This window comes from Gastrolobium bilobum, unplaced genomic scaffold, assembly GCF_033153095.1.
Source record: "Gastrolobium bilobum isolate Gb01-03AN ecotype WA unplaced genomic scaffold, APGP_CSIRO_Gbil_v1 utg11508, whole genome shotgun sequence".
Taxonomy (NCBI): domain Eukaryota; kingdom Viridiplantae; phylum Streptophyta; class Magnoliopsida; order Fabales; family Fabaceae; genus Gastrolobium; species Gastrolobium bilobum.
The window spans coordinates 128,647-140,798 of NW_026898005.1; the positions used below are offsets into that span (position 1 = coordinate 128,647).

Consider the following 12,152-nt stretch of genomic DNA (forward strand, 5'->3'; position numbering starts at 1 on the left):
ACATATCAAGGAGTAACATCACTGATTTTTCTTAGTTTACTTAATTAAAAGAAGGGTTTTATGAGTATAATTTTACATGATTCAAGAAAACTTTCTTATACACACTACTAAGAGGTGGGGTTTACATGTTTTTTCTCTCTATCATTATTTCACTTTCTCTCTCCTTTTTATCGTGAGTGTAGGAAAGTTTTCTTATATCATCCAACATTATACTCATTAAACCCTTAAAAGAAAGATTAAAAATAAAAAGTTGTATGAAGTTTTACTTGACTCATGGATTGTTCAAATAAACCTTTCTCTTCTTCTTGAGACCAAAGGGAGTAACCTCACTATCACATACATCTGAACCGTGCCACACATGTCTAGGCAGATATCTTCTGAAATAGAAGTAATCAGAGCTGAGATGGGAGCCATCAAGCACCTGAACCTGTGCAAAACCTGGTCTCCAGTCATCATTGCCAATTAACTTGAGGTACAAGTAACATATGGGGGACTCAACACATGGTGCTGTGACCTCAAATTGGTCCACTATGCATGCTTGAAATGGTTTCCTTGGCATGTCATCAAGAATTTCAGGCTCCAATGGATCAACTTTCCTCAGCTGCTTGGAGTTTAGGTGCCTAACCAATATGTCATTTGAGTTTGTGTCTCCAAATCTTAGGCTCACATGATTTGAGGTTTCAGCTCCCCGTGTGCATGTGGTTTCTATGGTGATGACATAGGTGCAATTTTTCTGCTATATGTGCAAATACAAGTTTATTAGTAAAATTATTTGGTAATGGGACTCAAGTAACGGTTGACATTAAAAACCGTATCTCACATTGGCAAGTAATCAGTATGTTATGCTATTATTGTTGAAGAAAAAAAAAATTATAGGCCCTTTTTTTTTATGTATTCTTTTGTCAAAATAACAAGGAAAAATGGTATAATGTTGTTCTAATTATCCAAAATTTCATGGAAGAAACCAATGATGGATCCAGAAAATTTTGTTAAATGGGGCGAAGGAAGCAAAATTTACATTAATTTAAGGCTTTAATGTTTCTAAAGTGAATGTAGATAAGTTATCTACATTCGTTTTCAAAACGACGTCGTTTTGGGTTGAAAAATTAAAAAATCACAATGAAAAAGATTATTATAACCTTGAAATAAATTATAATTATAAAAATACTTTGATTTTCACCTCAAAACAACGTCATTTTAGGCTCAATGTAGATAAGTTATCTACACTGACAGTAGAAAAACGAACCCTTAATTTAAATGGGGGTAATACAATAGTCGATTAATACATGTCGAATTTAAAAAATTCTTCATGATTTCTTCATACATGAGAAATGATAAGGACGAAATTAAGCTTCAGGGGTGGGGAAAACTTATACTAAACTACATTTTTCTTACAAATAAGTTATGGTAAAAGTTTGACTGAACTTGAAGGGGCCAATTGCCCCTCCTAAAATTCTTAGAGAAAACAGGCACTCTAAAAGTAATGATTTTGTGCAATGTTATTAAATCTGACCCACTCATTGACCCTATCGAGGTATTGGGTTACTGGATCCCTGGTTCAACCAGTGGATCTAAGTATATGCAAATCTATAATTTATATTAAAAAAATTATAAACATATTTATATATCTGTAAAAAAAATAAATATTAATTTCAAATATTTTAATATGAAAAATAATAAATCACATATTATTATTCAACAAAGGCTTAAACAAACATGTAATGCTTGAGATACCGGTGTTTCATGTTCAGTAGATGATATCTCTATCTATAAATTAAATTGAAATTCGTTACATAGTGCATAACCAAAATAATATTAGTGTTGTAGGTACTTATGTAAGTTAATAAATAACAAATCACTCAAATATTTCAAAAGAAAAACAAATTATTTGTGAATTTTAAAAAAAAAATCCTTAATTTTTTAAATTTTTTTTGTGAACCGAGTTGGGTCATTGGTTGAACCAACCGGGTAACTGGTTTTCTCAAAAATTAGCCGAGTCGCACCAGGTTTGTTACTTGACCAATCCAACATGAAAATCATACCGGTCATATGACCGGTTTACCAATTTCCAGGTCGATCCGGTGGGGCCAATCTTTTCAACACTGGTTATGTGTTGGTTATGTGTCAATCGTGCTACTATATCACATTCGTGTCATGTCTCGTGTCTATTTAAATATTTCTTGGTATGAAAAGGAATAGAAGTATGATCAATATAAATTTTCTATACCTCTAATTTTATTGGAATGTTTATGAGAGCATTGCCTAGTAACAAAAAGCAAAGGTTACCTTTTGTTCTGGTGCTTCTATACTCTCACCTCCAGCGACAAGAACAAGCACAAGCACACAGCAACAGAGAAATTGCCCTCCATTGTTCTTCAGCAACCCCATTTTACTCTTTCTTTCAAGCACAAAGATCTCAACTGGTTGTAGCACTTACCCCTCTTGACATGGAATAAATAGATAGACATTCTGATTGTTCATTCTTAACTTGACCCACTCATAAAGTGCATATTCCCAAAGTCTTTAAATGTTGTAACTCTATGTATGTGTTTAATTATTTAATTGAAAGAGGTTACTTTAATTTTACATATGCCTCCACACTTTACCAGAGCTAAATTTTTTCCTTATCAACGGAAAGCATCTCTGACTAATCCTAATTTGTTGTCGCATTGAAGGCGTTAAAGCTAGATTCCCTAACTTTTTTGTCACTTAATTAGGGGGGCAACCATGTCATATTTCACATTCAATCCTTCCTCGAGTATTTATTGTTCAACTTTTATCTTGTATTATAATTAAGTGATTTCTAACCCCGAATCTAACATCTGAAGTTTAAATTCATCAAGACACGTCTTGGTATATTTGTTTTTATTTTTTATTTTGAATACATTGATATAAATTGAACACATAACCTAATACAAATTACCAAAACTCCTCACCACTAGACCAAACATAGTGGTTTACATCTTGGTATATTTGTTATGTTATTATTATTATTTTTTCTAACCAACGTTGGAAGTTACTTTGTTTTCAATCCAATGCAAGATTTCAATAATACATTGCTCTATATACACTCAGCCTCATATAAATATTTTTGGAATTAAAATAAATTAAAAAATCTCTACTTCATATATTATGGAGATGAACATCTCAACCAAGTAATTCGGCATAATATGGAGAATAACGTTGCCTTACACTATGAACTAAGCTTTCCTAATAATACTTGGTAAAAAGCCATTTATGTGATAATTAAATGATAGAACAATCATATACCTTCTACTTCATGCCATGCATATATTAAAACTTACGAAATTACATTTGATGAACAAGAAATGCTTAGTTTAATGTATCACGTAAATTTTTTTTGGAACCCAAACGTCGTGGCCATGTGTATGCATGGGATTAGATGTAAATATAATATTGATGGGAATGAATCCTTTCATGTGTCATAAGATTATGCAAGATGATGCAAGATGATCTCAGACTAAATAGTAGTAGCTCAGTTGATAATAAAGGAACTGAGTGAAAAAGAAAGAGTCTCAGTTCCGATCCTCACATATCACTTTTGAGAGGGATTTAAATATTTCTATCACTTGTTATAAAAAAAATAAAAAATTCCATCACTGATCTGCCTCGTATTCCGGATTAGTCTTACGGTCAGCTCAAAGAGTCTAAGCTTCAATATCGGAGAAACCAACTCGTTTCAAAGAAGTAATTATGATTAAGTTAATTCCAAAATAAAAATAAAAATAATCTAATTCCAAAAAGAAGAAGATGATCTCAGTCGTTTATATACAAATCAACGGTAATCATTTTCTCACATTTTATCCAAATACATTCTCACATCACCATTAATTTGTATCTAGATGACTGAAATCATCTCATGTAACTTCATATATATCACATGATAGGATCCATTCGCTTGTTGTACGCCTTACACCTACCATATATATTATTTTGCTTCTTTTGAATATGGTGCTTAATGGTTAGCATGTTTTTCTTAGAAATTGAACTGTGTTTAGGTTTCCTTGCTATTAAATATTAATGCTTGTTATCAGTCATGTAGTTTGTGATAACGTAAAAAATAAAAATAAAAAAATATGGCAAACAACTCATCTACAGTGACAACTTGATAGAACCCTCTTCTCTATTGCTTTGGTTCCAAGAACATCGGTTGAGAGAGTTACATCTGACCAAAAATTCTCAAGGCTTCCCTTCTAGTAATGAACCATCATAGGCCCTGATTTTGGGGTTTCAAACCAATGTGCTAAAGAGAGTCAATGAAATTGATTTGGAGATCTCAGATAAGAGACATATCCATTAATTAATTCAAGAAAACGACTGATAGGAACAGCAGTTAAGAATTGTATGATAAACTGTAAATTTCTTTTATTTGCTACGAGTTTTACTTATTTCACTTTTCCTATTACTGGGTTTAATGTTTTTCCACCCCAAATACACATGATTTCACGGTTGGAAAAAAAAAAAATACATGTTAGAGAAGTAAAATATTTAAAATGTCTTGTATTTTTTTTTTTTGTCTTAGATCTCAAAATAAAGTCGTTTTAGAATTGTAGCAGATAATTTTATCTACTATTTTTTTTTAACCTAAAAGCCTAAACTGTTAATTAAAAGTTTTTTTATTGGTTTATACTATTCTCTAACACTTCACCTCACACAAGAATTCACAGGTTCACAAGACTTAATTAATTATTAATTAAGGGGAAGGATATTGTGACAACCAAGTTGTGTTACTACCAAGTGACTACCAATTAATCTCACCGTTAGATCGATTATGTTGATCCAACAGTTATATTTATTTCCATCTTTGTATGGTCATGATTTTCCAAATTTAATACTTTATATTTATTTCCACCTTTGTATGGTTATGATTTCCCATATTTAATGCTTTCACTTTAAATATGGAAAATCATAAACATAGAAAGATGAAAATAAATATAACCGTTGAATCAACATAATCGATCTAACGGTGAGATTAATTGGTAGTCACTTGGTAGTAACACAACTTGGTTGTCACAATATCCTTCCCTATTAATTAAATGGAAGCGGTAACGTGACATCGAGACTCTAATATTATGTAAAGAATAATTTTAACCTAAAAACTTAAACCGTTAAATGAAGATTACTTTAATAATTTCAATTATAGTCGAAGTTCCTTTTTACTTGAACACCCTCACTTGACTACTTTTCAAATGTCATTTTTCATGCACAAAAAGGTGGGTAAAATATACTGTAAATGAGTTTTGCGAGAACAATATTAAAAGGAGCAAATTTTGCAAAGGTTTGATTTCTGCAGGAAGGAGGTCAAACGATCAAGGTGAATGATTGTCTTGGACACCACTCCAGAGTTGTTCTAACAACTGAACTCATTAAAAAACTCAATAAAAAGCACATGAACATCTTATAGAGTTTAGCTTCTCTTTGAAACAGATAATATTGCAACAACCACATGCTATCATTCATCTATAAATTGCACTACCAATGAGCTCTGTTGCATCCACAGTTCAAACTCAAACAAACTGTGTATTAAATATCACATTTTCTCTCTTGCACTCTCTACAACTCATAAATATGGGCCTTCCACTTCTTCAATCGTTTCTATTTTCAGCAATGCTTCTCTTCTCTTTGATCACCATCCCTCAGCTTGCACATGGTGGCATTACAAGGCACTACCATTTTGATGTACATCTCTAAAGGACTTGATACCTTTATCTTAAAGCTACCTTATTTTTCAAAATTAAACCATTTACATTTCACATTCTTTTAGTTTATTTTCACATGTATCTGTTTGCTTTGTATCTAATGGCTTGGTTTTGTGATGCAGATAAAGTACCAAAATGTATCAAGACTATGCCACACAAAGAGCATGGTCACAGTTAATGGTCAGTTTCCTGGGCCACGCATTGTTGCTAGGGAGGGTGATCGTCTTCTTATCAAAGTGGTTAACCATGTACACAACAACATCTCCATCCATTGGTAAAATAATTTAGTTTACAAAAGAAATTGAACATAATTTGTAAATTGAACTTTCATGTGTTGAAAATACTTGGTTATGTTCCAAATAGGCATGGCATTAGACAGCTTCAATCAGGATGGGCTGATGGACCTGCATATGTGACTCAGTGCCCTATTCAAACAGGCCAAAGTTATGTCTACAATTACACCATCGTTGGCCAAAGAGGCACTCTCTTCTGGCATGCTCACATTTCTTGGTTAAGATCTTCTGTCTATGGTCCTCTCATCATTCTTCCAAAGCATGGAGTTCCATATCCTTTTACCAAACCTTACAAGGAAGTTCCCATCACCTTTGGTAATGAGAAAGTGATTGACACCATACCATAGTTCACCAATATTACCTGCATGTATTAAGCACTGACCTTACTTTGATATATTAATAACATTTTTCAGGAGAATGGTGGAATGCAGATCCTGAGGCTGTCATAAAACAAGCATTGCAAACAGGTGGAGGACCAAATGTCTCTGATGCCTACACTATTAATGGACTTCCAGGGCCATTATATAACTGCTCTGCTAAAGGTATCAAGTGATAATAAAAAAAAAAGTAACTTAAGAATACCCCATGTTATGTGGTTACTAGTGGCTAAATTCCTAAAATTATGAAGAGTAACACTTAACCACATCCTTATGAATTAAAATTGGATATGTTTTGATTCTATATGAAAATTATTGGTCTTTTGCAGACACATTCAAGCTAAAGGTCAAGCTTGGGAAGACATACCTTCTCCGTTTGATCAATGCTGCACTCAATGATGAACTCTTCTTCAGCATTGCAAACCATACCCTCACAGTCGTTGCAGTAGATGCAATTTATGTTAAACCATTTGAGACAGACACTATTCTGATTGCCCCAGGACAAACCACTAATATTCTTCTCAAAACCAAATCCTACTACCCCAATGCCACATTCTTCATGAGTGCTACACCATATGTTACTGGCCAGGGCACTTTTGACAACTCAACTGTTGCTGGTATCCTTGAATATGAAGTTCCATCAAACTCTCTTCATTCAACAACTTCAATGAAAAAGCTCTTACTCTTCAAGCCAATCCTCCCTGCCCTTAATGACACTTCTTTTGCAACAACTTTCACCAGCAAGCTTCGTAGCCTTGCAAGCTCTCAGTTTCCTGCTAATGTTCCCTTGAAAGTTGATAGACAATTTTTCTTCACAGTAGGACTTGGTACAAATCCCTGCCAGCATAACAAAACATGTCAAGGACCAAATGGAACAAAGTTTGCAGCATCAGTGAATAATGTATCTTTCACACTCCCAACAACTGCTCTTCTTCAAGCCCACTTCTTTGGTCAATCCAATGAAGTTTACTCACCAAACTTTCCAAGTAGTCCATTGATTCCATTCAACTATACAGGAAATCCACCAAATAACACAATGGTGAGCAATGGGACAAAGTTGGTGGTCCTTCCATTCAACACAAGTGTAGAACTTGTGATGCAGGACACCAGCATTCTTGGTGCTGAAAGTCACCCTCTCCATTTGCATGGTTTTAACTTCTTTGTTGTTGGCCAAGGATTTGGAAACTTTGATCCAAATAAGGACCCTGCAAACTTCAATCTTGTTGACCCAATTGAAAGAAACACAGTGGGAGTCCCTTCTGGTGGATGGGTCGCCATTCGTTTCTTGGCTGATAACCCAGGTATGATTAATAACATCTCTTGTTACCATTTTGCAATACAATAGCTATTTGAAACCACCACTTTGTCATTCACCATAAAAAATGGCTACTTTGTCCAACTTAGTTGTGATAAATTTACATTTTAATTCAACCTTAAACAAGTCAAAAGAAAATTATTTTTGCTAATCAAAACCATGCATATTATATTAAAATTGAGGAATGATAATTCTCACAAGATTTATCTAATTAGCAATAATATGGCATGCAATACTCTGCAAATATAATATCGAATTAAAACACCAACAAACACATAATAAAAGATACTGGACATAAGAGGGCTAAATTTTTTTTCATTGTTTTGGTGATTTGATTTGAACTTACGGATTATAATGTAAATTATGTGAGCAGGGGTATGGTTCATGCATTGTCATCTTGAAATTCACACGAGCTGGGGTTTAAGGATGGCTTGGGTTGTATTAGATGGAAAGCTTCCACATCAGAAACTGCTTCCACCACCTACTGATCTTCCCATGTGTTAAATATTCCCTACAATTTGCGGTCTTAACATTTTGAATCCGTTGTTTTTTCCCCCCGAGTTTAAATGGCCCTTTTTGGCATTCTTCGTGGACTAACTGATTATCTCTAGTTCCATTTTTTCTCATTCCTTCCGATGATGAGGCGAAAGGGTGGAATATGTTAAGATGCGTCTACAATAACAAATTTGTTTCTAAGTTGTAATATTCTTTCATTTCAATGAGGATTATATGGTTTTAATTATCAGAAATATTTGAGCATTCTTTTCTCTAAATCTAAATATTATACCATGAAAATGAAAATGCATGTAACACCCCGTTCTAGAACCGGTATGTTAACATTACGTATGACATTAAACGCAGTTACTGTCAAAATATGTACTTGCTTTCATTATGTTTCTGCACCATAGCAATGGTGTTTAAATACAGAAAAAATGATCCATGATCAGATCAAAGATACAAAAAAATCCTAACAAATTATACAGATTGTTTAAATCAAAACTAACTCCTATTTACAGGAGCTATCTACAAATACTAGTAAACAACAACCTTTCAAATAAGTTTAAAATTAAAACTTATATTTTTAACAATTACAATCACAGCAATTGAATTAAAGTACATATAAACTTTTTACTTTTTAATTATAAACATTTATGTTTAAAATCAATTCCGTAATTAAAACAATTCCAATAACTGTAATCATAACTTAAACTATGTGTGGAACACTTAATGTAATTTTATTTAGACAATATGTTGCTACCATAGTGTGCCAAGTAGTCCTTTTAGACCAACAAGGCTTAAAAACTCAATTTTATTGATGTTCAACACTAAACACCTTCACTCTTTAGTTACACATGGAATTTTATACTACTTTTATGGTCCTCATCTCCCCATAGGTTATAGATCTCTTCGTTAGCTACGCGTTGGTTCAAATCGCGCTCAATTCGGAGCACCGTAGCTCAAGTAGTGAATTTTTGAAGAAAATGGTGCTGAATTTCACAGGGGTCCCGCGCTGACAGCGCGAAACCCGCGCTGGTAGCGCGATAACACTGGCTTCTTCGCATCTTCCCGCGCTGTCAGCGCCAACGTTGACACTCACAACACCACGGATCTGGAGATTTCACCCCACCTTAGTATTTTGCCAATAACTTGAGTTATACTTATCCGATTGCCGCAATCTTAGTCTCGTTGGAAAGCTAAGAAAAAGATTTATAACTTCCATTAGACACAAGGGTCCAAATCTATCATATATGATATGAAAAATGGACAACAAGACATGATAACTTTATATTTACATTGATTCTCAACCCCAGAGGTTTCCTTTCACCTTATAGACATTATACAACCACTTCAATACATGATTCTTAGCTATTTCAAGACTCAATGATATCCAAATAGGCATCTATGCCCTTCTATCATATATACCATAAGTACAACATTACACAATATCTAAATGTCTTTAATACATAACCATGAGACTTAGTTACAAAATACTATAATCAAATCCTTAGCTCCCATGAACAACAAGAGACACCAAAGGAGATGAGTATAGACTAAGTCCACCAAAATAAAGCATGATGTACATATATCAAATGGCTTTCAAATATAAATCCTATACATAGGAACTACTAAATGACATGCATAACTAAAATAATGCAATATCTGTATGTATCAATCTAATCCAAGTATGGCCACTTGCCACCAGAGCCTCCTGCAGCATCTGTACCTAAAAGGGAGTCCCCATAACATGGATGAGATATACGAATATACCTCAGTAAACCAGGGGTCCTTGTATAATGACCCTATCTGGTAAATCTTAATTACAGATTTAATTTAAGGATTTAAATGTCATAATTAGATTCAGAACGTGATTTTGAGTATTTTGACTGTAATCATGACTAGGTCATGAACAGTGCATTCTGCCAGATGATTTGCATTGTTGTGAATCAACCGGTAGAGCTTTGAATGAGAAAAATGAGTTTAGAGACCTAATTTGGAAATTCTGATGCCAAATATCAGTTCGGAACGAAAAATTGTATAGTCTGCCACTTTTCTGTGTAAATCTCATGAATAGTGTTTCTGCCAGGTATTTTGTACCGCTAGAGGCCAGAACTAAATAATTGATGAAATAAGATTAAAGAAGTCCAGTATATGCTAAACAAGTCATTTTTAGACCAAAAGTGTTAAGTTTATAAGTTTTACAGCTTCGTGTGTAAACAGTGCACAATTGGTTATTCACAGTGCATTTCGTCAAAAATGGTACAGAAACCATACTGTGAATTTAAAATACTATTCCTTTGGGAATAAAAAATAATGTAAATGAGTTCAGAAAATTAAAAATATGTTCGTAGCTTTAAGTTAATGCCGGGTTAATTTAAGTGAAATTAAGTGAGCGAAAACAACCGGTAAAAGATTACACATCATCATAAACTTAAGTTTTCTTCCTAAGTCCCTATTCCAAATCAAAACCCACCCTCTTCTCTCTCTCTCCCTGCTCCATGGAAGCTTGGCTTCAAGTTTTCTTCTTCCTTTGATTCTCACTCAAATAATCACCAAAATACAAAGTGCCACACACGAAACTTTAAGTAGAAATCAATGTGAATCCATCCCACCCATTTGTTTGGGCTGAAAAGGCTTGTGTGAAGAGTTCTATTCTTCTCAAATTTCGGTCACTATTCATCCTAGTGAGAGAATTGGATTTTTGGTGGAACCAAGCTTGGGTTTTGTTCTCCAAGCCTTGTATAGGTGATTTGAGATAAGAGATTCTTATTCCAATAGTTTAAATGTCACGATTTGAGTTTTGAATATTATGAGCATATTTGGTGGAAAATTATTGAGTTGGAAATTTGAAATTGATGATGAATTAATATGGTTTATGAAGTAATAGTGTTAAATAAGCATGAATGTGTGTATAAAAATTGAAAAAAAAATCCCATTGGCTTTCTCCCTAAGTTCGGCCATGTAGTGATAATAGGGGTTTGGAGTGCAAAAATTAAATTGCATAATTTGTGAAGGTTATATGTATGTGGAAGTGTGAATTGAGTGATTAAATTGAAAGTATGAAAAATAATACTTTGGAAAACCCTCCTCATTGAATTCGGCCTATAAGGTTATTTGAGGGTTGATTATGTTAAAAATTATATTGATGATGTGTTTAGGTTCCAAGGCATGGCATTGGTATGATTTTGAAGTGAAATGGCTTAAGAAATAATGAGAGACATATTGGCTCATTTGTATGTGTTCCATCGACTTTGTGAGCAAAAATAGGTCTATGTTGTTAAAAGTTGTAAAGAGTATTTTAGAAGCTTGGTTGGGTCATTCTAAGACCCTATATAAATATGAACCAAGGCGGTTGCTTGTTGTGTGAGTAATCATCCTTAAATGGTCTAATAAGAGAGCTTAAAGATTGTGGTCTGGACTTATGAACTGGCATATGATTGGCATAAATGTAAAGAAATGAAAGTAAACAATAAAGTGTATGTCTTGTAATTACATGACATTGTAGCATTTTATTGAGTTTTGTTTTGGATTCTTTCTCTAGATGTGCCTAGGGACTGAGAGTCTTTGGATTTCTTTGGAGCTAAATAAGTAACTTGTGTTACAAGTGAGCAAATTGATAAAGCTTCAAGATGTAAGCTCTATATTTAAGGAGTATATTCTTACTTGTGTGCTCCACCATGGTTAGTGGACTATGGTTGGATTGTATGTTTGTATTTAATGCTTTGTATAGATGCATTCATATAGAGCTATATGATAATATGATATGTTTTGTTCTGATGTGATTTCTGTAATGATCTTTGGCCATTGATTCTACGTACACTGATGTCTGCTTGGGGTCTTCCCTTGGGACTAACTGTGTATACCTCTAATATATGGTTGGTTCTGCTCGGGGTTCTCCCTTGGAAACACGTGCGCTGATTTTCGCTTGGGGTCCTCCCTTGGGAATGAC

The 12,152-nt window shown here is 33.8% G+C and overlaps 1 protein-coding gene across 1 annotated transcript; it reads left to right on the top strand.

Moving 5' to 3' along the window:
- Nucleotides 1-5,589: 5,589 nt before the first annotated feature.
- On the top strand, nt 5,590-8,209 carry LOC133312109 (laccase-17-like). The gene is made up of 6 exons (XM_061513262.1): nt 5,590-5,700; nt 5,843-5,994; nt 6,084-6,328; nt 6,427-6,555; nt 6,720-7,691; nt 8,079-8,209. The coding sequence occupies exons 1-6, from the start codon at nt 5,590-5,592 to the stop codon at nt 8,207-8,209; spliced, it is 1,740 nt and encodes a 579-aa protein (XP_061369246.1).
- Nucleotides 8,210-12,152: the final 3,943 nt, after the last annotated feature.